Here is a 27394-nt window from a genome sequence, read left to right as displayed (position 1 = left end):
TTCGCACAAACTCAAGTGCACCGAGGGCACATGCACAGGTCCTCACTGCAGCTTAACGCCATGGCAGGAGGGGCAGGCTAAAAATAAGCTGACGTTGCGCTACCTGGTCCTGAGCCCTCAGAAACAAGCAGCTGGGGAAAAAAATGCACCAATGGCAGGGGGAAAAAAAAAACCCCCAACCCAACCCTGAGAAGGGCAGGCTGTAAATGCAAAAAGAACCCAGTGGATTTTTACCAACTACGCCTCCCCGGCTCCAAATTCACCTTTAGACTGAGAACTAAGTGAAATTGCCACCCGAACACCAGTGAGGGCATTAAACCAGCACACCATGTGTTGCCAAAAGAGCCTTGTCTTTTCTTTTTTCCAGGTGGCCTCATCAGGTTCTGCAGCCTTGAAGCTTTTTAAGGGCCCTGTACTGCTTATGCTTCAAGACCAGCAGGAGCATTGCAGACAGAGCGGTAATTGTGCAGGTGATTAGCATGTCCCTCTCAACACGAGCAGGGTGTTAACCCTGAAGCCTAACAATGACAAAGCAGAGTGCAAGGTTGTTTACTGCGCGGCTGCTTACTTTAGCACAAAGCGGGAAGGTTTCGGAGGGGGGTATGGTATGAGTCTGGTATCATGGGCAGGGCTGACGTGCCATGTGCCCTGCACCCCCCCACCCCCCCCAAGCCAGAGCCTGCCAGAGACTTACATTGTTGCTGAAATACCTGCACAAGCATCTGAAAACAGGCTTGCAATGCAAGGGTCTTGTGGGTTGCGCTGATAACCTGGTCACTGCGGGGCCGTGCCCAGCATTCACCTGTCAGCTTACCAACAACCCCACTCAGACAGGCTGCAGCTGCCGAGGACACCATCCAAAGGGTTGGCTCACATATAGTCTGGGGCCAGCTGCTCCTTGGCGCATTACACCGTGGCCCCAAAGAGCTGCAAAGGCCTTGGAACACACCGAAGGAAAAGCTGGGCTTTCTTGGTCTGTGCCTGCAAACCCTGCTCAGGCAGACTTGGCAGGAATTTGGGGGCATGTAGTTGGCCAGAGAGGGGCGGGCACATCCCAAGCCCTGCTAGCATGGGCCGCTAGGGCACAGGGCGGCTACAAGCTCTTTCGGGACAGGGAGTCACAGTGGGGGTGCTGTCTTTGAAGCACCCAGTGGGCTCTGAAAACACAGCTGCTGCTGGGTTAAACACCCGGGCAGCTTTTTGTGTTGGGCCCTTTGTTCAGTGCAGCCCAGGCTTGGACAGGGCAGCAGCGTGCACCTCTGTAATTGGCTGCGCTCCGAACACTTTGGCCACTCGTGGGTATTGCCTACACCACTCACTAGGCAGATGCCGTGTGCCGCAGGTGGCCGCAGCGAAGCCGGAAGGGGGCTATTCCGCGGCACACAGCTAGTCTCTGTGCCGGGGTGAATTGCACAGCTCTGCATTGGCAATGCTGCAGCAGGGGTCCATGCAGCGCTCCCTGGTGCGGGTGTAGCAGGTGCCTGTGGCTTATAGGGCTTCTAACACACCTGCTCACAGGGCTGCTTCGTGTGGCTGACTGCTTCCAAGGGCTCTGGCCCAGCAGAGGAACCACGTAGTTAATCATGAGAGGTTGCAGCAATGCCCAGCTAGTCCCTTACCCTGGGATAGACCAGGCTGTCTGCTGGCAGACTGCCCGTGAGGTGGGGGGTGCTGACATGTTGGGGCATTTTATTTAATTTAATCAGTTTTAATTTTTACTCTATTTTCTGGGGTGGGCTGATTGGTTTGTGGCTGACTCAACGGTTTCTGGCTCCCCTGTTTCCCACTGGGCTCCGGTGGGGGGAGGGCAGAGTTAAGATTGTCAGGGCATGTTCTTTAACTGGCTCTTGCCTGGCATTCCCAAGGCTCGGCTTGACCACGACAGGCATCACCACTGTGCCCCCTTCACTCTGTGATGATGGGTTTTTTGGAGCTGTATGCTGGGCACACCTCATTGTGCTCCCCAAAGCCAACACGGGGCCTTGCCCACTGAATGATTTTTGAGGCCAGTTGGCATCAGAGCACAGGAGAAAAAAATCTTTGGGCTTGTGGGCATGGCACTGGTCTGGCCTGCAGGAGAGTTGAGCTTCATTCCCAACTTCTCCATGGCCAGCTCTGGCTCCCTGTGTTGTCCTGGGCAAGTCATTTGGGCTCAGATCCTTGAGGATACTGAGGTGTTGTCCCTCTCAGCATTGCTGTGTCTCATGCACAGGTGGGCTGCCATCCAGTGCATTTCTCAGCCCCACGCTAGACACGCAGGTGCCCCATGCAATGCACAGGGAGATGTTGGTGCCTAAGGAAGGGATCCTCAGTAGCCACCCAGCTGACCAGGAGCCGCCTAACATCCCCCCCCCAACTTAAATGGTAGAGAGAAGAGGGGGATTAGGTGCCTCAGCAGCTGGTCTGGTCCACCTGCCTGAAGGGCCTCAGCTCATGCTCCTCAGGTGGGAACGCCCCTGGGCTTAGATAGATGGAGTTAGCTGCTAGGTCTTGGCGTGTCTCCTGTCCCCACTCCATCCCTCACCCTCTGGTTCCGTGTCCCCACCTGTCTTTGGTGTTGCCTTTCTACCCCCACGCCTATTGGGGACTATGCTCTGGCCCTCCATGTAGGGGCTGGCAGGTATGCTCTGAGCAAACCTACGGGTTTGGGCCCCACTGAAGAGAGAGGTCTTGGAAAGGGGGTTCATACACTAAACAGGGGAAGGCCTACCTGGCTTTGGCTTGAGTGAGGGCTCCGGGCGCCTCGGTAGCACTAGGCAGCTTTGCCAGTGTTGACCAGCCACTCCTGTGCGTGTAAGGGGCACCTGAATGGCAGCTTTGAAACGGTCAGTGGTGCCTAAAGTCATATGTCTAAGTACCTTTAAGGAGCTGGGCCCTGGGCTCTCAGTGCCTCAGGCCTCTCTCTATAAAATGGGGATTATAGCAATCCCTCTCTCTCCTGTTTGGTCTGTCTTTGGCTAGGTGGATGGGGGCAGGGACTGTCTCAGGCCATGTGCGTACAATGGAGCCCTGACCACTTCACACCACTGTAGCATGCAGAACGCTATTAAGCGATGTGCACTGGTCACTCCTTGACCAGTGTGAACAGCAGCTGAACCTCCTACAAGCCTCCATTATTTTTTAGAAAGCATGGAGTGCGTTTTAGGGTGGCGTTTAGTAAAAAAAAAAAAAAAACACAAAAAAACCCCCCACAAACCAACCACACAGCCTGGCCTCAGGAAAATATCGGTTTTTAATTCGGCAAGACAGACAAGTATTACGGAGTCATGGCAATGTAGTACATGGATCTGCCTCCACGGGACGGAGGTCAAACACAGCCAATACAAGCTATTGAACGACTGGATGCAACTGTACCTTGTAACAATACGGCAGCATGATACCAACAAGCCAAAAGCAGATCTTGAGAGAGAACTGTGAAGAGAAATACCAGGCATACTTGTCAACAGCTGTATTCGATTTAAACTCTCTCCCTGTCAGCACTACAGGGCTCGATTCTGATTGGTTACACACAGGTAATACCACTGAAATCAATGGAATCACTCTGGATTTAGGCCAGTGGCATCCAGCATAATGTTTCCCCTAGCTTTGGTAAATCCCACGTATTACTATTGAGAGAGAGAGAAAAATCAAATCAAACCAAGATCACTCATGTTCGTTCTTCCCACCTCCCTAGGTGATTTTAATGGTCACTTAGCTGATGCAATAAGATAATTACCTCACCAGCCTGGTCTCTCTCCCTTAGTGTTTGATGCAGACTCAAATTCCCCTTCCCCCATTAGCAAGTTGCCAGTTATTTTTCTCATCTATGAACAAGAAAATGGGGGTTATAAAAGCCATCTGCATAAGACCGTGGCCCATTTACCACAAGGTGGATGTGGAATGGCAGCATTGCCAAAAGTGAACACACGCAGCAAAGCGTGAGCCTCTGTCTTGAAGCTCACCATGTAATTATTAGTGTACACACCTGTGCAGTGGCAGTGATGGGTTCGGATGTAATCACTAAGGAACGTAAGCCCAGGCTCCCAGAGATTTCACTTTGCCAATTCCAGGCAAAGAGGGTGTGTTAGGTGTGAGAAATGCAAAGACCCAATTCTGCTCTCATTGATCTCAGTGGCAGCAGGATCTGGCGGGTTACTGAGTAAACCAGAGAACCCAGTTATATTTCAACACTTACACTATATATTAAAGTGAATGGAAGTGGTGTGACTGGAGAATAAGGCCCACAAACTACTGCTTCTTCAGTGGGAAGCTTGGGTATCGGGTTAAAGATGCTCAAGCCTCTCCCTGCTATTTCTAGAGCCCCAAATCAGAGCTGAATCACTAGACTGATGTTTCGGAAATGATCAGGCACCCATGAACATGTCTGACGTCTCCATGACCTATGGAAAGGGACCATAACTGAACTGAAGAAAGGGAGAATTAAAGAACAAACATGCCAAGAGAGTGATTTCATTTACACTAGTGCTATTGCTACGTTGTAATCTCTGATCTAAATTAAAAAGAAAAAGGAGGACTTGTGGCACCTTAGAGACTAACAAATGTATTTTAGCATAAACTTTCGTAAGCTACAGCTCAAATAAATTGGTTAGTCTCTAAGGTGCCACAAGTCCTCCTGTTCTTTTTGCGGATACAGACTAACACGGCTGCTACTCTGAAAACTGATCTAAATTGGTTATCTCTGAAGAGATTGTAAATGCAAGGAAATTGTTCAGTACCATAGTCTCAGGATCCATGTGAAATTGTACAAGGAATGTAGAGTTGTTGTGGGACCGTATAGCCTAGCTAGAACCATTGCTTTTACACCATTTTCAGTGAATGCCCTGTTGCTGGATCTCTTGCCAAGTCAGGCGAGAGGTCTTGTTTCAGGCACCCAAATGAAGCAGTGCTGAAGTGTGTATTTGTTAACTGGAGTTTAAATTGCTTAGGATTTTGGAGACATAGTGCAATTTTGGCAACAACCAAAAACACAACAAACAAACTCTAGTCTTGAACTGAGCCTTAAACAAAATCCATTTTCACTGCCTCAACCAGGAGAAACAAACACAGCTAACACCACAACATGCCAGCTAGGCTGCATTTCTGAATTTATTAGAAACAGCTGTCAGTACATCCTTCTAAAACATTACATGTAAATGTGCTTTATTGCAACTTTTTTATTGCATTTTTTTTTTGTTTAAATCTAGAGCAGGTAGGCCCAGGATGTTTAGTGTCTGGGATTTAAAAGCCCAACCATCTATTAAAAAAATACAGCAAAATCGTAACACATCTGGTGACAAGTACAATGTTGCATTACTGATCTAGAAACTACAGTATGACTTGTCCAAAAACACTAACATACAATTGGTTTCCATATGAAGCAGTTTGTTTCTTTTTAAAAGTTAAACTACACAAATTCCTTTTTTTTTTTTTAAACTACAGCATAAACGACAGAACAGGTTTTACACAAATAACAACAAGAGTACCAAAAAAGTTACATGCTGGAATTCATATGGAGGAAAATAACAACCACCCCCCGCCCTCCACCAGCTCCATGAGAAGCAGGTTCTAAACAGAGGCAGTATCTCTTGGAAGAAAAAAAAACATTTTAAAACAATGCAACAACATTAACACAAAGGTTATACAAAAGGAGCATGTGCTATCATTTCAGTCCTGACTACAAAAACCAAACCTACACTCATGGTTTACACCGAGACACGCCTTCATCTAACCAGTGCATTCACAACGTGAGACATACTGTTACCCTCCTTTGCACATTAGTTCTAGACAGGAGTTTGGTTAGATTGATTGAAAACATGCAAACATTACTGCATCTTGAAGGAAAACAAGAGGTAATTTTAAAAGTAACCTTTGCTTTGAACACATTTTAATGCTCTTGTCCCAGAGTAAATAATTAAAAAAACCTCTAAACAATCCAATTTAAAAAAAAAACAAACAAAAAAACCAAAACAAAACCATAGTGTAGACTCTCAAAAGCACATTGTCAAGATGTTCCTGATAAACCCCTTTCATTTGAAGAAAACAAACCCAACTTTGTCTAAATGTGTGTAAAAACGTGCAAATAGTGAATTTTGTTTTAGTTTTAAGGGCCAGTGCCACTTATGGCTAATGCATATAAATGTGTATGTGAATATATTTTACATAGAGCTATATACATACAGTACATACACACACACACAGATATGATGCAGACTGTTACAATCCCATGGTGCTGTAAACTGCCAAACATACAAAATTAACAGGTTTAGTCAACTGTATTCTTATTTGATGTATGAGTAACTCACAAAAACCAAACAAACCAACCCAAACCAGAAAAAAACAAAACCAAACACAAACAATCATCCAACAAAACAATCTACACACATTGTACTTCAATGATGATTCCCAGGGCTAATTTCACTGCTGGCATAAATGGGGTGGTAAGTAACCCCACTGAAGTTAATAGATTTATACCAGGGGGTTAATTTGGTCCCTGGCCATTGCTATGTCATTTTTAACACAATTGTGAAGTCAAGCCCATTCTGTGACCACTACACCACCCAGCAAGCACATTTAATGGAGTGGTGGTGAATTTACAGAAAACAAAACAAAACAAAAAAAACACTCTCACTTATTAAAGCCAATATTCCAAAAGCAACATCTGATGGTAAAAAATCGGAGGAAATTTAAAATAAACGCCTAACTGAAAATGTTGTCTCATACTGATTGATCAGAGAGAACCGTTATTTCTGTTGACCAAATAGAACAGACGCCTGTACTTAATTTGCTGCAGAAGCCTGCATGCCAAGTATTTTAAGTCAAATTCTAAACCAATGTTACATTTGCATTAGCCACAGAATGGGGGTGGGTCTACTGCCAAAAGTGAAGAATAGGAGAGTTGCATTAAACGTATGGAGCCAGCCCCAAAGACCAGTGTTTTAAGCACCATCATCTTCTAGAACAACTCACAAAAACACACTGATAATCCTGAATCTTAGTCTTGTGGAACAAATGGTACGGCCTCTAAAGGGCTTTCAAAATTCTTCCCTCCCCTCCCACAGAAAATATTTCTGGCCATAGAACGTAAGCTTTGCAAAAGTTTGGACAAACTTTTCTATAGCACTGTCAAAACATACTCCTGCTATACAGAATAATTAGCAGTATTGCTTTACCAACACGTCCTGGTATTATTTGGGTAAGATGGTGTGGCTTTGTTCTCTCCTCTTGCTGGCAGATTGTGCCAAAAGGAAACTAGTGGGACAGCAATGCAAGGTTCCTTCAAATACAAAACAGGAGATCTTTGTAAAAATAGTTGAGTAAGTCCTTTAAGACTTTCATCACTATCCCAACTGCTTTTAACACACACACGCACACTTACTTACAAACGTATACCCAATTATTCCAAGGCTTTCTATGCAAAAATTGAGACTAGAATCATTTTGGCGTCTAATCTTTTGTGAATAAAGACAGGAGTCCTGTTCAAAGGCATTGTCTGTTCCTTGCTCAAAACTATAATCATAAGTTCTTCAAGAAGCTGAGCCTGGATTTTCAACTCATTCTCTCACTTACTAAAGCCTTTGTGCATCTGACTTAAATTTGCCATTTGAAGCAGAAATTGGCATGAGTCTTTGTTCTTTCAGGAATATATTTTGACTTTGCTGTACACAAAGCTGACATTAAGGTAGGGAGAAAACAAAGGAACGTAGGACTCTAGAATATGGATGAAAACAAAACCTCACTTCACCATAGTGCTGTTAAAATTGCATTTTGAACCTGTCTCTTACCCTCCCCTCCACCCACAAAAAAGTACCTGTTTTATGTCTGCAAGATGCAGCACATTTACAAGATTCACCAACATTTCAGATTTTCCTTCCCTGTTAGTATAAAGAAAAAAAACAAAAACATTCAAACAACAGAAAAGAGACTGTTCAAGTACCAAATATAAGGGGCTTTTCCAAAATTTAAAACTGTGACACTCCTTTAGTAATTCTGCTGTTTTAAACAGCCATAGCATTAAGTTACTGGACATGTTGCCATCCAAGTTGCACACAGAGCAATGTTAGGGCAACCAATATTCCCCCCAGCCCTTACAACTGCACTGAAAGCTTCAACATTTATTTCCACAGTATCCATTATAGCTGCTTGGCTTTAAAGAGGCCAAGATTTGCTTTGATTTCTGTCCTTCTGTGACATGAGTGCAGCCTGAAATTTGGGTATCATGTAAAGCAGATGGGCTTGATTCTCCTTTCACATGCACAGCTTTTCTTCAATGGAATCTCTTGCTTACAACGGTGTAAGTGAGAAGAGAATCAGGCTCATTAGTTTGAGAATTCCTTTTCTCCTTCTGTCACCTTTGGAAGTGTGCGCGCACATGGAGAAACCATGTTTGATCTTGGCGCAGAGAGAAGACTTGCACTGCCTCAGAACCCAGTACAGACCTAGGGGACATGCGGTACATGGCAGGCATTGCGCCATCACTTCCAGACACAGAAATAGTTTAGACAATTTCTCTCCTCTTTAACTGGAAAATGCACCACCATATATGTTCATATTCTCTTACACGCTGGTTCAAATACTCAATGAGACACCCTTGTTTTTAGGCTGCATCTGTGCTCTTTGGGAAAACTTTGCAGCATCCTCAAACTGCATCGTACCAACTCGTCCTATCACCCCCCATTTGTTCACAGTAAGACATGTGACTGGCAAAGGAACTAATGGGAGGAGAGTTAGAAGCTCAGCAACATGGTGTTCTTGGCTGATGTGCTGCATACAATGGGCACAATGGCAACTGTGGAAGTAGATCTGGTTTCCCCATTTGTGAAAAAGCAAAATACTGAATCACCCCTGTTCCCTGCAAATATACTTCAAACAGATAGAAGAAACTGTGCATATTAGAAAGTCTCAATATCGTTTCCCCTATTTAACACTGTGCAAAAAAAAAAGTTATTTAAAATCTATATATATATTTAATACAACATGGGTCAGTGAGATCAGTACTATTCTAGCTGCAGTCAGGTAAGAAATGGCTGCTCCAATAAACTGAGCATAAGTTCCCCATCTTTTGACCCTTGAAACCAGAACTTTTCTGCACTCTCTTCACACATGAACATATTGGCTTGTTTGTTTTTTTTAAAATCATTGGATTTTACTCCTTCTTTTGCCCTTACCTTCTCTCTTATACATTTCTTTTAAGCTTGCTAACAGCAGATACTAGGGCCCAATCCTGCATCTATTGAGCCCAATTTCTCTTTCAATCTTGAGAGGAATGGCTCTGTGGGGAGTAACAGGGTTACACTGGTTTTATACCAGTGAGTGAGCAGGATCAGGCCAACTGGAGTGACTGGGAGCAGGAGGAGGCCCCCTAGTGAATTATACCTGCTATATATTTCACTTGGTTTTATACCCATATTTCACTTGCCACATGAGTGCAAAAACTGAGGCAAAAAGGAGGTGTGCAATGGCATGTGTTACCATAAAATGGGTAAAACACTAACAAGCTGTAACTTGTGTGCCTAAATCAAGTGCAAAAAGGCACATGGGCAAACCAGGAGTCAGAGAGATAGGGATGGAGAAAGTGAGGAACTTTTAGGTTTTAATTTGAACACAGTCCTAATCTGAAATTTAGGGGGGAAAAGAATTAAAATGCTTCTAGATGGCTTTTAGCTTTCTGGATGTATTGCTCATAACAATGCAGCACCTGTGATGGGTGAAGAAATTTGAAAGGGTGGGGAAGGGGGGGCGGCAGATTCTGAGTTCATTCATACCCCACTGTAAAGCCAAAGTCACTTCACAGAAGCCAATGGAATTACTCTGAATTTATACAGGCATAACCAAAAGTGGAATCTGGCCTACAACATCACAAGCTCATTGAGATTCAACTACAAGGAAGCTTCAGAAGTAGTTCTACTTCCTGCACCACTGCCACTGAGAAACGGAGCCGGGATTTAGTCTGATAATTGACCTTTGCTTGGTTAATATGAAACTATGTCACAGTTCAGATAGCAAGACACTTCACAGATTCTCACCAGTGGGAGCACAGAATGAGGAATAACATTGACTCTACTAGAGTTTCCAGTGGAAGTAAGAGAAGACCCATGATGTAATGCAGTAGATTTTCAAAGGCATAGACAGTAAATAACTGCTATCTGTGCCTTTGAAAAATCTACCGAATATATGTGTAATCTAGATTGAATCCAATGGTGAGGAGAATGCTGGAAGGGCAAGAGATAAAGGATGAGAATCATAGAATCATAGAATATCAGGGTTGGAAGGGACCTCAGGAGGTCATCTAGTCCAACCCCCTGCTCAAAGCAGGACCAATCCCCAATTTTTGCCCCAGATCCCTAAATGGCCCCCTCAAGGATTGAACTCACAACCCTGGGTTTAGCAGGCCAATGCTCAAACCACTGAGCTATCCCTCCCCCCAAAATGAATGATGCTTTGCAGTCAGCAGATTAGCCATAACTCAAGGGATGTGGCAAGTTACTTTCATTTAAAAAAAGTCCATTTCTGACCTACAACGGGAGCAGTGAATCTAGGTTTTTACTGAATGGGGCAGACATTTTCCCAGCAACGTAGTAGCCAACCAGGGGAAACTAGGTCATTTGGCATGGAGCCTTGCGTTAGTCTCATTTTCCTTTCACACGAGCTTCAGTTTGTGGGGCTTTCTAAACCTTGACAATTCTTCATTTGAAGATCACATTCTAGCTGGTTAACCAGTGGCACATTAGTGCAAAATAAAGTGTTGCTTGGACATGCCAAGCAATCTAAATTGTCCTTTCCACTATTTATCAGTGTTCAAGATCTGTCATGTCCCTACTCATGAATAAATAATGCTCTGCTTAACAATATTTTATAGTGCTTTTGTTTGATGATTTCTCAGTGTAAACATTAATTAAGCCTCAACAACCTTGCCACTATTCCTCAGGGATTACAGATGGTTCAAATTCAAACAAGAAGTCAGTGACAGGGTCAGGAACAGACCCAAGGGCTCCCAACTTGCAGGCCTGTGTCTTAACCACTAGACTGTTTCCTTGCCTGGGCAATTTACATACAGCGAGTATAAAACAAAATGCTACCACTAAAAACAGCAAAAATTAAATTCTAAGACCACACACTGAATAATTACTTTGCCACTTGTGCTTTGTTGCCAAACAAAATTACTCTTGCCTAATTTAGTTTTCCATTGTAGAGACTCAGGAGGAGCAAATCAAAATACTGAGTCAAAACATAATGGGGATAACCTACATCTCTCAAATGCAATTATTCCTTGGCTTAAGCATTTTAGGAATACAAGACTGCTGTACCAAGTTGCACCCAGGATTTGCCTACCTAGCATCTGACAGTATCAGATACTTCAGCAGATAGCACAAGAGAACCTGTAGTTTTTAGAATAGTCTATGCCTGTCTTGTAGCAGACGATCCACTTCCTGCTTTGGCTACTACTTAACTGGCTGCTGTGTTTACAAATAAATGCAGGTTAATTTATTATTGCCCAACTCTAAACACGGCTATACGTAGTGGAACTGGATTCTACTAACATAAAATCTTGAGTACCTGACTTCAGTGGAGTAACGGAAATCAGAATCTGGTTCACGGTGAACAAGTCAAAGGGCATTGGTACGAATTAGCATACTATTTATAATAGAAAAAATCTGAGGACCGGTCTTCATGTAATTATTTGGTATAATAAGCCATCCAGAAGCACTGAATTGCACCTTTTCTTTATACTTACATTACAAAAATGTTACAAGGGTTTCAAAAGAATAGTTCATCAATCAGCAACAGAACTCACAAAACATGAGTGGCCAGCTTCATTCTGGTTTACATTCCAAAGAATAGTATCTAAAAGACTTGGAAAGAAGTGTCCCAAAACAACAACAAAAAAACAAAGAAAAAACGGAGGAGGGGAGAGGAAGGAGGAACAATTACATCAATTCAGACAGATCAGAGTTTTCAAAACCACACAAAAAGTTTTAGCTTTTCCTTTTATTTGTTTCAAGTTTTGGTGTAGAAAGTATGTGCGGATGCTAACGCAACCTTCCCCCATAAGTGCTCAATCCAGCAACGAACAAAGTTTTGGTGGGTTCAATTTGGTTATAAACATTTCCTTTAAGCGAAGACCTGTAGTGCCGTTGAAACCAAAACTTTGTTACTGTTGGTAAAAAATAAAGCAACTTTTCTTTATAAGGATTTTTTTCCTTTTAAATAACAACCTGAAACTTTCCCATAATTCCTTTGGTCTTCTCTCACCAAATTCCACGCCTCCTCAAGATAAGCCCTCATTTGGAAGTTCGGCTGAATCGCAGTGAAGCTGCTAAAATTAACAGAGAGCATTGCTGTGGTAGAGTTCCCCCCCTAGTTTCTTGGAGTTTAAGACTGAAAGACATTACTGATGCCTCAATAGAGGCTTCAAAATTGTCTCCACAAGAACAAGAAAAAAAATCCCAATTAAAAGTTCTGCTGAAGGTGCCTGGCAAAAAATCATCTCCATAAAATGTTTTGCTTCCAGTTTTTTGGATGTGTTTATGTTGAGTTTATTCCCCCCGGAAGGAAACACAAGTATCAGTGTAAAAGCATAGCTGAGCTTTAGGTAGCACCAGGACACCTACACCCAAGTTGTCGTCTTGTTGCTGCTAGGCCTCTTTGATTCACATTCACAGAATCACTTCTTGTGCAAAACAAGCAGTCTAAGGAGAAAGAATGCCCTCAGAGTTCTAATAAAAACTGTAGAAAAGAATCCAAGATAGCCAACACTTTCCCCCTCCCCAGAATTTATCTGCAAAGGGAGGAGGGCATCTGTGCGTAGACAGGATAGGCGAGCCTGACATTTAGGGAATCGTTGTGTTGAATGAGGGATGTCTGCTGGTAATGAAGGACTAATTCCTTAAGTGTGCTGTACAGGTTATATGGTTCTGCAAACCCATAGCCCCTTGGAGTGCTGTAGATCACACAGTGTTTAACTTCGCCATCAGCTCTGTAAGGAAAGAAACAGGACAGTTTAACATGACAGTCTCAATGTCAACAGGCAACTACTATAGCAAGGCTGATTTTGTGTCAATAAAATAATGACAAAACTCTAGAAAGAAGTGAAGGGGATGTTATAATAGAGATTCTGTGAGAAGATATGCTTCTAGGAAGAGCGGTTAGACATTCTTACAAAGTGATCTACATAACACAGAGGTTTTCACATGGGACAGCTCTTATCTCAGTACTCCAACCCCCACTGCTTACTTCTCAAACTCTTTCATTCCGAGGACCACTAAGAAATGGCGTTACAGCCCAGACTTTGCTAACCGCTAACTTAGCTCCAGTCCAATTCTACTTTAGACTAGCTTTGTCTAGTTTCTCTCCATGGATTTTTGTCAGAGGTAAGTGGACTGATTCTCAAAACGGCTAAGCTTCTGCAGATCCCACTGATTTCAGATTGCCGAAAAACAATCAGGCAATTCTATTTCAGACCTTTTATTTCAACAGTTACCAAACCGTGGAGATGGGAAACCCTTCCTTCTCTAGAGGACTCCTGCAATTCCAGGGTTATTTAGCGTGTCTAGCTTCAGAAACCTCTTCTGGGAGATTTAAAAGAAAAGTTCTGTTTCTCATCAGTGGTATCAGAAATAAACAAACATAGAAGTGTTAGATACTGAGGTCTGACTATGTTACTAGAAGCTGTAACTATTTGATCCTTTGTTATGATTTCTAGGATATTGCTTCTTATAATATATCCATACTTAGCCTCTTAAATAACTATTTATGGAGGAGAGAATAAAAAAGGAAATAAAGCAGCTTGAACAATAAAAAGTAGGGAAAGAAGAATATAATTGGATTTAATGAAAGCCTCAGTTTGAGAGCAACCTCACTCATCTCACTTGTAGCACTTAGTAACCCTCTGAATCCACAAAACACTTCTGTTTAAGCAATGTCTACTTCTATAAAACCAGCAAAAAACATGAACGTTCATGAAATGACAGCATTTTGCTAAATGGGATTTTCAGGAGTTTCCATCTTTGAGTGGAAGGTGGGTGAGCAGCATAACCAGAGATTAAACACTCCAAGACCTTCACATGACCAGGATTCCTACTACACTGAATCGTAAAAATTGGGTTTGAAACCACCTCAAGACCCACTCCTGAAAAAGGGGGTGGAGGAGGTCAGGAGGCAGAAAGGCAGAGTTAGCTGTGGGACTTCTATTTGAGTCTAGTGCCTCAGAACAGTTACACAGCAGGAAATCCTCAGACTTAGTGTGACCCAGTCTCCTTTGAATCCCCCACCCTGCTTTTTTCCTCCCCAGGGGGAGCTGGTCTTCAAGATGCTCAGTCTCTGTGCCTGGGAGAAGAGAAGTACCATATCTATATCTCCAAGAGACTTCTCTACACACATCACTCCTTAAGTATGGTTCTCCAAAAGCCACGTGACCTAGGAATGATGTTTCATATGGTGCTTGACTTTAGGGTCTTCCTGTCTCCTTGCCCCCAGCTCCCTCCACCTTCTAGCTGGAAGTTTGGTTTTAGGTGGATTTTACTCAGGAGAACTTGCTCACTTAATAAGGCAAACAGCCAAGTTACTGTCTCTAGAAACTGATGTTTAGATGCCAATTTTCCCAATTTAAACGGTAAAGGCAAAAAGGGCCACGGAGCTTCCAAGAAAGTCAGGTGTGTGTGCATGCGTGTGTGTGTATTTTCTCACTCTCTTGAAACAGATGTGGCTGGCATTTCACCAGTACCTTGAAGCTAGTTGAGAATGTTGGGCTATGTTTGGTAGTCAGCAAACACAGCATGGGTTCCCAAGTCAGTTTGTTATCTAAAGTTATAGTAATCAAGTCCCCAACTTGGCATTTACTGAAGCACCACGATTATTCCACAAGCCTGGGAACTATTTGCCAGAAAGATCAGATATTAGATAATCCCCATGCTGGAACTTTTATAATCCAAAGTAAAAGCAGGTTATATTATGCCATTTCAGTGCTATTTTGTGGCATAATACTGATCAACAGAAATAATATGCTTTTCTGAAGTGCTATCATGATCTTAAACATAGCAGTGATGTGGATCTGCAGTTGGCATGTCTGCAAATCAGAACAAATCTCAACATGTGCCACATGGAACATTTCAGCACCCAAACTTTGCTAATGTTCCTTATCAGAGAGTGATGTGAATATCTGGCCACAGATTATTATGAAGTTTCTTATTGGAATGCTGCAGAACTATAGCCTAGTGATTACATGACTGAAGATCATAAGGCCCACAATACCTGTGCCTCCAAACTAACAGCTTTCTGCAACAAAGTTGTACCATTGTAACCTAGATGTATCCACTGTATATTGCACTCATTTGAACATGTGAATTTTAAGGTGGCTTGAATTTTCTAAAGTAATTCAAATGGCAAAGATACTTGAGATTGACAATCTAGAGGTTTCCAAGTAAGTTAAACCATAACGAAAACAGACTTACACCACAGAACAAGCGTAACATCCTTTCTTGCTACTCTCTCGAATTAAAAAAGCTCCATCAGGTTTCCCACGGAGCAAATCTTCTGCTTGGATACGGTTGAGATCCCCAACAAACCAAGTTTTCTCATCATAATGTGGCAGGTTTTCATCTTCTTCATTCACAAAGTAAGTACTAGAGAAAGAGGAGATGGAACTTGTTAGCTCCATCACCCATTCACAAAAGGAATCAGTTATAAAGAGGAGGATTTATTCTGCAGAAAGCATTCTAAAGGAAGATAAAATGCAAATAAAAAAGTACATCTGGAAGAGGCAGTTCAAACTGGAAGACCAGCCTGCTAATAGTCACTTAATGTCAACCAAGAATCCTTATTCAAAAAGGTAGCAACATACACATTAGCTGAAAACAGATGCTGGTTCACAGGACAAAAACCAAAACAAAACCCAAAAAAACCAAAACAAAAGCCTTTCCCTTAGGATAAAACTCCAATACTTTATATAGAAACTGGTATTTCATATTACTGAGATCCTCAGTGGGAAGACCGGAGCTCTGCCACTTATCAGAGAGATTAAATGTACAAGAGCACTTACTCATCAATATTTTCATTTTTGATTCCCAGCCAGTCGTTTATTCGCTTCTGTCTCACTCCTTTGTGATTGAGCCATCTGTCAAGATGAGAAAATAGAAAGCATTAATATGTTTCCTAGTTGTTTGCTACTGACCAAATAGAAGAGAAGCTTAGACATAGATCCCATAAGGAGAGAATCTAGAGACTGAGCTTACTCACCTGCAGTAAAGCCCATGTGAAAGACACAGAGACCCCAGGCAACATTACACAGTACACCCTTATATACTCTCCTTAGAATGATCTTTTTATTGGGGAAGGAGCAGCAGAGGAGGGAGCAGCAGAGGAAGCATGACCTCCACATCCTGCAGGTCAAATGTCGAAAGGAGGTACTATTGCAGGCTATGCTGGGTCTTCAGATGGAGGCTGCGGCTGCCTCCCTCTCCCAGAGCAGCATGCATGGTCACTAGTGCCTCTGTCCATGTAACATTCTCACCTTCTCTCTGAAGGGGTGTGTACATAGAGCAGGTGTTAACTCTCTGATACCACAAGGCTCAGAGGGAAGTGTGCTTTGGAGTGCTATGCCCCCCGCAGCCTGTGAAGTTCCAATCCTATGGATTTGGGTCAGTAAGAGGGAGTACGCCATTCTAAGGAGCCACCACTTTGACCTCCGCTCTTCTCAACCTAGTTCTGCTAACATTAGTGGAGAGAGGCGCTTGGTCAGTCAGAGGGCGTCTCCCTTTATCATCCCTGATATTCTAACTCACATGAAAGCTACCTATACTGTAGAATGTGTACTAGTGATGTACTGGTGTACCAGATATGCTTTAAAGTCCAACAGTTAAAGTAATAAGACATGAAGTTATTATTACAGAAGTAGTGAAAGGCTAACCAGCTAATCATTTCATACAAGGGATCCAGTCTCCTATTAGTGCACACACAACTCTGATTATAAAAAGGAGACCAGACTCCCATTAGTATAATGAACATACATAATGATGGCAACGGTCTTTAACCAAGTTAATCACAGACACTGTTTTGAGGTGCACAGGCCTTGCCTACTTACACTAGATACTGATCTCTGATCTTGCGTAGCTGGATAAGATCGGGTTTGATGCTATTCATTTTCTTATCAATTTCCCTATTGTCCAGAGCTTGTTTCTTCAAATCCTGCTCCAGACGCATTTTACTATCATGGATCTCTCCCAGGCGTGATTTTAATTTCTCGTAATTCATCATTATTCTGTAAATAAATTTATAATGTTTAAGAGGGAGAGAAACATACAACAACAATCAGTCCAGACTGCTCTAGCCTTAAGAAAGTTATTGAATGGCTTACCTCTTATACACAGTACTGGAAGACAAAGAGCCATATTTCTTTATATCACATTCCTCTCATGTTACCATCAGTTTGGTAGTGGCTACTATTGTAAAGCGCTTTCACTTGGTTTGGAGTGCAGTTCTACCCTGAAAAGTGACTAAAAGGATGCTTCCTACCTACTCCTTGGATCTGTTCCTATCATACATTCAGAAACAGATCTTAAAATTTAAGACTTTTTTTTTTTTTAAAAAACTCTTGACAAAGCCAACACAGCTCTGGGAGTGAGCTAGATCGGACTCTCTCTATATACTCAGATTTACTTACTCAGGTTCTAACCTGTAATACAACCCTAGCACAGGTGTCACTGTCAACAGGATTTGGTCTGCAGCAGACACTTAGTACTGGTGACGATGAGCACGTTGGAAAGAACCCTGCTTGACTCAATTTCAGATCTCAAATTGGTTTGCAGGCCTGGAAGTTAGGAACAACCTTCCCTTCTCCCCCACATTCCTTTACTTCACTTGTAAACACATTGGACACAAATTTTCTGGTGTCAGGATGAAACATGGGTGTCCCACAATGTCCCACTTTACAAAGTGCCTTTTCAGAGTAGAGTCACACTAAGGATATTACTGCAATTCAGAAGATGCCATGTCAGGTTAGCCATCTTACTTGCCCTTTTACCATAGAGCAATCTACAGCTGTGTTTATTTGCAAAAATCTTAGCAAGAACATTTATGACACTGGAATGAGACTGTATTCCTTGCACATAAACGCAACTGCTCATACTAAGAAATGGAAGTTTAATATCTACTCTGCAAAACTGTTTGGAGACATTTTATTACTGTGTAACTATATAAAATAGACAAAGCTGCTCTGCTGTTAAGCTTCCTACATTCAGACTATTTAGTAAAGGGATAGCATCTTACTTTGTGATTTGTTAAACGCAACATACATTTATGGCACGCTATAAAAAGTTTTAAACACAGAATAGGGGACTTTTTGGTTTACAGTAGGTAGTTGCTCAAATCACAGTAACTTTAGGCAACTAAACTAGGATAGGTTTTTTATGCAAGAACTGCTAGAAGTATCAAGAATTCAGAAGAAAGGATCACATTACTTTGTTGTGCTTAGGTATTGGCAAAGTTTGACAGTAAGAACTGCACCTTGCTATTAGCAGGCAATAGAGGTTTGAGCCTCAACCATTAACCTTTGTATGGACTTTGGCCAGATAGAAATTCAATCTACGTTATAAAAATATGGCTAACAGTGGGGTTTAACATACATTAAGATCAGATTCTAACAGAAGAAAATTTTGATGCAGTTCACATTGACTTACATTATCATCTCCAGCTCCTCATTCAAATTGCAGTAGGAGACTAATAGCCATTGACAGGTAGGGGGAAATCAGTGTGGTCTTTCACTGAAAAGTGACACTAATACTGGGATGGTGGGGTTCCAGATTTACCAAGTCTCCACTTGTAAACTGAGCATATTTGAAATGAAGAGATGTGTTCTCTCTCTCTCTCTCTCTCTCAACTGCATCTCATGCAAATTCAGCTGGGGATCTGACAGTCAAGCTAGGTTATTTCCTTCTCACACATCAGTGTTAGAGATTCTGCAGCACAAATCATGCCCTCATTTGTACAACCCAATTAAGCCCTATGTGACATGTTCCAATGAAAACTGATTCACCCATGTTTCAGAACAACAGCTGTGTTAGTCTGTATTCGCAAAAAGAAAAGGAGTACTTGTGGCACCTTAGAGACTAACCAATTTATCTGAGCATAAGCTTTCGTGCGCAACAGCTCACTTCATCGGATGCATACTTTTCCACAGTATGCATCCGATGAAAAGTATGCATCCGATGAAGTGAGCTGTAGCTCACGAAAGCTTATGCTCAAATAAATTGGTTAGTCTCTAAGGTGCCACAAGTCCTCCTTTTCTTTTTGATTCACCCATGTAACTGAAACGTTAAACGATTTTGCCGATGCTTGTGGAGGAACAGAATTCAGCTCTCTTGTGCATTGCTATGATTTAAAACAAAGAGTTTCTTTTTGTCAGAGTCAGTAGATAAGACTATGAAAACACGTAAGAAAAAGGTCTGCTGAGTCAGAAGTGGCCATTTTTCAGGGCAGAAATCACACTTTGAAGAGTGCCTACTACCATCCCCACAGGTCTCCACTACCCAAAAACCCCTCATTGACTTAGATTACTATTGTTGTCTTACAAAGAGGTAGTAAAATATTATGGAAGTTTTCAGCTTTACAAATATTGGTTTGTTCTTAATTTCAAAATGTTTGAAGAACCTTTGAAGGCACTGGATTGGGGCCAAATCCTGATTTCTGATGCACATGCAACTCTTAGCAAGATCAATGGGAGTTTCTAAATGGGCATCCAAGAGCACATTACATGACAAGTGCTTTCAAGCTAGTCATTTCCGAGATTAACTCTACATGTGAGTGCTAGAAGACAGCTAACTTTTCTTTAGCTCATGTTTTAGCTGTAAATTAATTTCTCCCCCTCTCCAGATAGTATTGTCTGAGCTTTAAGAATATACATATCTAAACCTCAGATTTTCCTGTAGAGCTCTTCACTATAAAAATCTAGATGCATAGAAGTTAGAGACCAGAGATCATCCAGTCTACCTCCCAACAAATACAGGATTGTCCTCTACAGTGCACAACTGTTTGGGATATTTGAACATAGGAATATGAATCTTTAGTAAACATACTTAACTTCTTTAATCATATAAAAGAAGGCTTAACAGAATTTTCTGTTAGCTTTACTAGTGTGTCTATGTAAGGAGCACACACAAGTATGGTTTGAGATCCTACCGTTCGATTTCCTTCTCATTCCCCTCTCTGCGGAATCGTTCAATGTATTCTTTGCTGTATCGCTCTTGTGTGTGGCACTGTTCCTCAAATATTTTAATGGTTTCATTAAATGCTTCAATTGCAGTTCTCTTCATCTGAATTTCCTATACAAAGAAACCAAAACCAAAAAGCATCTTTAGTCATTTGCATCCTGAAATAAGTTACAAGCGCAAGACTCAGTTATGCTTCCTAAACTGATGGTCAGAAAGAAACTTTCAATTTTTTTTTTTTTTTTTTTTAATTGTGGCAAAGTCTGAGTTTTATGGAAGAGGAAAAAACCCAACCCACTTTAGCCAAAGTCTCATAGAAAGCCGACCATTTCTTCCTCCACAAGGTTTACCAAGTTAAAAAGTACTTGTAATTAGGCTTCTTTGAAAGAGAATTCCACCACAGATCTTTAATTTAATAATCTAGTCCAACCCCCTACTCAAAAGTAGGACCAAACACCAACTAAATCATCCCAGCCAAAGCTTTGTCAAGCCGGGCCTTTAAAACCTCTAAGGATGGAGATTCCACCACCTCCCTAGGTAACCCATTTCAGTGCTTCACTACCCTCCTAGTGAAATAGTGTTTCCTAATATCCAACCTAACCCGCCCCCACTGCAACTTGAGATCATTGCTTCTTGTTCTGTCATCTGCCACCACTGAGAACAGCCGAGCTCCATTCTCTTTGGAACCCCCCCTTCAGGTAGTTGAAGGCTGCTATCAAATTCCCCCTCACTCTTCTCTTCTGGAGACCAAATAAGCCCAGTTCCCTCAGCCTCTCCTCATAAGTCATGTGCCCCAGACGCCTAATCATTTTTGTTGCCTTCAGCTGAACTCTCTCCAATTTGTCCATATCCCTTCTGCAGTGGAGGGACCAAAACTGGACGCAATACTCCAGATGTGGCCTCACCAGTGCCGAATAGAGGGGAATAATCACTTCCCTCGATCTGCTGGCAATGCTCCTACTAATACAAGGGTGGTGTCCTTCGATACCTCTTCTTCTAGGATTCTATCCTACTTTATGACCCCTGTATGATGACACAGTTGCATGCAGTTCCTGGAAATGTCTCTTAGCTGGCTGAGAAAAAAAAAATCCCTGGTGCACATACTATATAGGACAGCATCACTTCTGGCTGCTCTGATTTATGCTGGGAGCTGCTATGGTGCCTGTGATAGCTTAAAACCTTTATCTGGGCTGTGCCATTCCTCCAGAAGTGCAGTGCCATATCTTATATGGAAAAGCTACATTCAATCACATTTCCTTTACTTATTAACTTTGTAATTGTCATCCCCACACCAAAAAAGCCCCAAACTGAAATCAAAGACCAGACAAATTTGCTACCTATTGCTTACGCTTTTGTTTTCCTTTGTGTATTAATTTTTTTTTTAAATAATAATTTGTTTCACGGTCTTACTAGGGATAGAAGTTCAGCTTTTCAGACAGACAGCTGCTGTAATGATCAACAAAAGGTTATTTTGAAAACTGACCTGTGATGTTCTGGTGTATTCTTCATATAGTCTGTCATACTCTTTACTCTTGTCCTGATACTGAGAGTGGTATTCCTGAAGCTTTTTACCTACTGCATCTATGTTATCTTCTTTTACCAACTGATCCTGTGTATATCAGGAAAGAAAGAAGGTAATTCTTTAGGCAAAGTAGTTTCTCTAAGCACTGTTCCTTGTCAACCTAGTAAATGTGCATATTTCTGTGATCAATTATGCAGCATTTTTTACATCAGGCTTCTAGAAGTATAGAAGAGAGATCTAGTCCGGCAAAGCAAAAAATAAGTTTCACAGTCTATAAAGTGAGCGACTAGAAATATGTAACTTAGAACTAAACCAAAAATTATAATAAAAAAAGATACCCAACAAAGGCAACGTAAAATCAGGAGATGCCTAGATCCCCCTTAGAGAAGGAGGGAATAATACAGGCAGGAAAGATCAAAGTTTTTTTTGTCTGTTTTTAAAACAAGAGTTCACAGAACTTGTGGAAAACTGCTACAACTCTGGGAGACATTTTGCTCAGTGTTAAAGACTGTTGTATAGCATGGAGGAGGAAGCGGGGTCAGCCCAAAGCCCCAGAATCTAGAGAACTAAGCACAGGGCATGGAGCCAGGTGGCCTTCTCACTTCTGCCAGTGACTGATTTTAACATATTTTGTACATAAACAGTTGCTTTGCATCCTAGCCCACAGAGCCCTGCATGTAATTCACTAAATCTCTCAGCCTCAGCTTCTCCACTTTTAAAATATAGGCGATGACAATTACCTACATCATAAGGATGCAGTGAAGCAGATGTTTACGTAGCTGGAAAAATTATAAAGTCTGTCAGTGTGAGTGCTCAAAGTAGAGGTCAGGACCTCCTTCTCCTAACTTTGTGGTTATTGTTTTAGACTCCATGGACTCTTGGAACCACTACTTCGTCCTTGAAAATGTGAAGTTGAGTTTTCAAGCATAAAAGGGCTTTGAGTTTTCACATGATTCATGTGAAAAATCCAGGCTCTGGATAGAAAGCCTAAGTTTTATGACAAGAAAAAACTACAAAAAAACACATCTGCTAACAGTTATTGGTTCTCTGGAAACCTCACCTGTTGATACCTGGATACTGGATACATCAGCTTCACGTCAAGCTTAGGATTGTACTGGGCAAGAGATTCATGGCGGTAGTGGTTAATCAGCTCCACAACAGAGTTAAATGTCAATGGATCAGAAAAACCATATTTTCCATCCCGATGATAAATCTTTATCAGTTTGTTGTTGCCACCCTTCCTGTAAGGCAATACACTAGCTTAGAGGTTTTGTTGTGTGCATGGGTAGCATGCGTGCACAGACATACACACAAGCGGCCACATATATGGTATGAGTAGCCATGCTAAGTTTTTCATAAAGGCAACACACAAGAATCATTGTAGCTAGTCAGACAATCTAATATGTACCTTTGTAACTAAATTATCTAATATATATTAATATGTAAAAGGATAAAAGTAAATACATACAAAGGTCTCCTCAAGTTTTATCTGAGCAGCAGAAAAGCCCAAAGTAAATCTCTTCCAGTGTCCACTCGGGGACTACTTTATTGTATTTAAGATCTAGTTTAACTAGAAATTCTCCAAGGGGATGCTCAGAATTCCTTAAGGCAGCCACGCAAAAGCCCCAAGGTGAGCAACTAGGAATATGAAACTCAGAACTAAACCAAAAAAATTATAATTAAAAAACCCCAAAGAACACAAGGTCAGGAGATGCCTAGATCCCGCATAGAGAAAGGGTGAATAACAAGGGACATACAGGCAGGAAAGATCAAAGTATTATATAAATGAAAATGCACCTGCAAACCAATTATCAAACAAACAATCTCAAGTGTTGGATGCTAACACTGGATACTCAAACTTAAATAAATCCTTGGAAAGATTTATAACAGGGTAATTAATCCAGGACTTTACATTATCCAGGTTTGTATTTGCTGGCAACTTCTAGAAGTGCTTGCTTATTTTTCCCCCTACTAGCAAAAAAATTTAACAGTGCTCTGTCCTTTATCGGCTTTCTTAACTTATGGCTCCTGCAGATACATGCTTATATGGTTAAATATTCAGACCACCCCTAATTAGACTTAAGGCAAAATCCTGACTGGATAGAAATATTATCCTCACTAACTTCAGTGTGGTTGTGCAATATGCAAGTCAGAGCAGAATTTGGCCACAAGAGTACATTTTTAAACTCACGAAGGAAGCAGATTTTGAACTTCAAGACAACATAACCATCTATCACATGGCAACTCAGATGAAAGCTGATCCTACTATTTGGTGAACATACCGGACCAGATTCTGCACTGAGTTACACTCTGCTGTGCAATCAGAATCAGTGTCATTAAATGCAGTGTCCCAGCTTAACGGAACCTCCTTAAATCAAAGTACAGAGAGAGAGAGAGAGATACAGAACTAGGACCTTTACTGATTATGTCTGCATCACAGAGACATCCAAATAATACTGTCCCAGTATGCACCGGGCTCAGCATAAGAAGTGGGATGGAATTTCCAGGAGCTGGTCATTTGTTTCCTTATTCCAAACTCCTCATCTGAAATCTCTGGAGAAATGTTCCCCAGACAGTGGAGACTACCACTGAGGGCATCTCAATTAAATACTAATGTGGTATCTACTGACACTGGCGACACTACTAAAAGCAAGGTATGACAAGAGAGTGAAAATACCCAACACTTACCGCAATGTCAGAGTGTAGTCTCCCTGCATCTTGGTTGATGCATCGCGCACCAGAAATGTTCCATCTGGCATGTCTCGTAATTTGTCATTTACCTCCTCCCTGGAGGAATGAAAGATTGCAAGAAAGATAAACGAGAAGTGTTAGGTAGACAATTTGCTTTAAAACACACATTCAAAGAGAGGCCACCAGTGTCAGGGTGCGTAAGGAATTAGATTTCCTTTCTGTTTTGCTTTCAAAATCTTATGCAATCTGAGGATTTAATGTCTGCTTTTCAAATTCTCTTATTTCAGATTTAGGATATGCATAGGGATAATATTTCTGTTCAGCCTTTAAGGCCATCTTAGACCGGTTTGAACTTGTTCACTTTTAGCAAAAACCAGCAGCTGCACTTAACTGCTGTTTAGGAAGAAGGTTATGTATAACAACAGTAGCAGCTGTGTTTCAGAGAAATCACCAAGTTCAAAATCTTTCATTGGGATCTGCTCACATTTAAATCCAAACTGGAAACAGGTGACTTTTGTGAAGGCACTTCTGGCCCTTTAAGAAACTGGCACGAACATGGTCATTCACAGAATGGTGTCAGAAAAGTATCCACACTTTAGCACAGTTCTAGTCTCAAGGTCCATCAGTGGTTTGATTTAGATATTTCTTTTACACCAGTTTTAAAACTACTGTAATGCCACTAATTCCAGTGGAATTACTCCTAATTTTCAACTGTTGTGAGAGAAGAAATTTAGGGTTTATTCTTTTAATTAAATGGAAGAGGTTTTTATGGAATGGGTAGGACCCATAAGCATTTCAAACAAAGTGTTTGAGCTAAGAGTTAGTTAAACTTTCAGGAAACTCATTCCATCCAAATTACATACCACGCTTTACTTACAAAACTAATACCTTGTCCTTTATGGCATCTTTCACACAAGGATCTCAGAGGTAAGTTACAAACCACACACTTTATCTATTTGATTGATTGAGAGCACCTCTCATGTACCCTCACCACCACCCATGAGATGCAGGCAATACACCTACATTTTAAAAGGAATAATAATGGATATTTTAATTCAGAGATTTCTATAAGAGCTTTTTTTCCATTCTTTATAAGTGTTCTTAGTGGCATTTAACTATCCTGGATGAAGAATCTCTTTCAAAAGAGCAATTTCCATTACAGATATGAATGGTATCGGAGAAAAAGGGAAATTGTTGCCACAGAACCCTTTATAGCTTGGACCTGACATCTCAGAGATGGCCTCTCCATGTCTCCAACAGTTGGGAATGGCTAGGATGCTTGAGCTTTCATTCTCTAGTAGTGCCCAGGGGGCTGGAGATGGAGTTCATTGTGGAAGATCCCTAACTTATTCTCCAGCCCTCAGTCCAATAAAGTAAATGTCTGTTGGCTTTTCAGGCACAATGAAAAGCTTATCTGTTGCCCAAGGCAGCTGGATTGACAACTGATGAAATATATTTGTGGGTTGTATTTTGTAAAAGAAAATGAAATGAACTGATAAAGTACATATAAAGCTATTCCTGCAAAACTGTATATACTGGGTCTCATTCAGGAGATCATTTACTCTGGTAAATCACGAGCAATGCCATTAGGTCAGTGTAATAATACTATTGTAAAAATGATCTAAGATAACAGAATCAAGCCCACTGGGTTTTGTAATCAGGTTTTGCCATTGTTCAATAAGGGCCTGAATTGTGCTACCCCCTCACACTGGTCTAAACGGGGTTACTTGAGTAAGGTACTAAAATGTAAAGGTGGCACAATCGGGATCTAAAGTCCTTTTTTCTTCTGTTAAGAAGGTAGTGGGGCTAATGAATTCTTTTCCTAGACAACACTCAGCCACAAAGCAAATAGCAATCCAAGACAGTATCTCATTCTTGTTTTATTTTCAGCTCTAGCATATTTAATTTACTGGTTTTATTATTTACATAAGAGACACACACTTACTGAAAGTTTCATGAATTGCTCATTCCCCAATGCTACGTTTAATAAATCTACTGACTGAAGCCAGTACATTCAGAATAGCTTTGTTTCACAACCAGAAAGGCTAGAAAAAAAAACAAAACTTAAGAATCTGTAGAAAGATTCCAAGAAAACAATTGTGGCCACAAGATTGTGAACTACTGCTCTAGAACAATAACCATAAACAGAACACGTTAAACACACTCAGTTCCCAATTCAGCATAGTACTTAAACACACACTTCAAGCGATCTGCAAAATCTGGGCCTGAATGCAGTTCCTGAAGTGAAATGTTGCCTGAGTATACACAGGCCCAAAGGGAGCACAACTTAAAAAGGCTCATTCTAGTCCAGAAATAAACATTTTTTACCTTGAAATATCCCCCCAGTACCACTCTGCATCCTGCAGCGAGAAACTGGAATTGTCCTTTATTCCATTCATGTTGATCGGAGTCATCGGTTTTGGGGGCTTTGGAGGAAGAGCTGAAAAACAAAACACAGATTTTTTCCATTTACCTTTCTGGCTTATATCACTAAAACGTCAAGAGGTTAACAGTCAAGGTATTTTAGTTAACAAAAGCCAGAAGTGAAACATACATAAGGCGAGGCAACGGAAATGTTACAGAAACTAGTCACTGGCTAATGGGAGAGAACAGGCAGCTTGAGTATGGATGTGTTTTCTCCAAAATGTATGGAATTCATAATTTATTAAAGCCCATTATACTAGGACAACATATGTCAAAAAGAAGTGAGCTGGGCCCCAAAATAACTATCTAGTCTCTAAATTGAACAAGTGGGAAATTCACAGGAAGTGGTAGTTCTTGGTAAGAGGATTCATGACAACCATCACAATAACTAGGATAATTTTACTGTTCACCGCTCCAAGCAAAATACTGAGGGCTTGTCCGTGGCTTCCGTCACAGCCTGGAAAGCATGTGTGTGTGGGGTTGGGGGCATACAGTTTTGTAACAGCTACAGTTCTCAGAGGAACTGTGGCCCTTGCCATAGCTTTTGAAGAGTAAATATGCCCCCCCCCCATGTCAGATCAAC

At 41.5% G+C, this 27394-nt stretch overlaps 1 protein-coding gene across 2 annotated transcripts in view; it reads right to left on the bottom strand.

Moving 5' to 3' along the window:
• Positions 1 to 3214: 3214 nt before the first annotated feature.
• The window catches only part of LOC311525082 (phosphatidylinositol 3-kinase regulatory subunit gamma), a 43643-nt gene continuing 19463 nt past the window's right edge, over positions 3215 to 27394 (bottom strand). Inside the window, exons 2-11 of one of the 2 annotated variants that reach the window (XR_014712675.1) lie at positions 26716 to 26827; positions 24385 to 24483; positions 22757 to 22937; positions 21658 to 21783; positions 20146 to 20288; positions 17054 to 17230; positions 16013 to 16087; positions 15426 to 15596; positions 11711 to 12952; positions 3215 to 7850 (exon numbers count right to left, since the gene is read on the bottom strand). Coding sequence is in view for 1 of the 2 variants with exons in the window: in XM_084636874.1 (XP_084493000.1) it covers positions 12751 to 12952; positions 15426 to 15596; positions 16013 to 16087; positions 17054 to 17230; positions 20146 to 20288; positions 21658 to 21783; positions 22757 to 22937; positions 24385 to 24483; positions 26716 to 26827 (1286 nt within the window). In the remaining variant the exon portion in view is untranslated. Of the gene's footprint in view, positions 12953 to 15425; positions 15597 to 16012; positions 16088 to 17053; positions 17231 to 20145; positions 20289 to 21657; positions 21784 to 22756; positions 22938 to 24384; positions 24484 to 26715; positions 26828 to 27394 lie in introns of both variants that reach the window. The other variant, XM_084636874.1, reaches the window with a different exon arrangement.

The sequence above is a fragment of the Lepidochelys olivacea genome (assembly GCF_965140295.1).
Source record: "Lepidochelys olivacea isolate rLepOli2 genome assembly, chromosome: 8".
Lineage (NCBI taxonomy): Eukaryota > Metazoa > Chordata > Testudines > Cheloniidae > Lepidochelys > Lepidochelys olivacea.
Note: the sequence above shows the minus strand (reverse complement) of the source record. Positions and strands in the feature narration are given on the sequence as shown.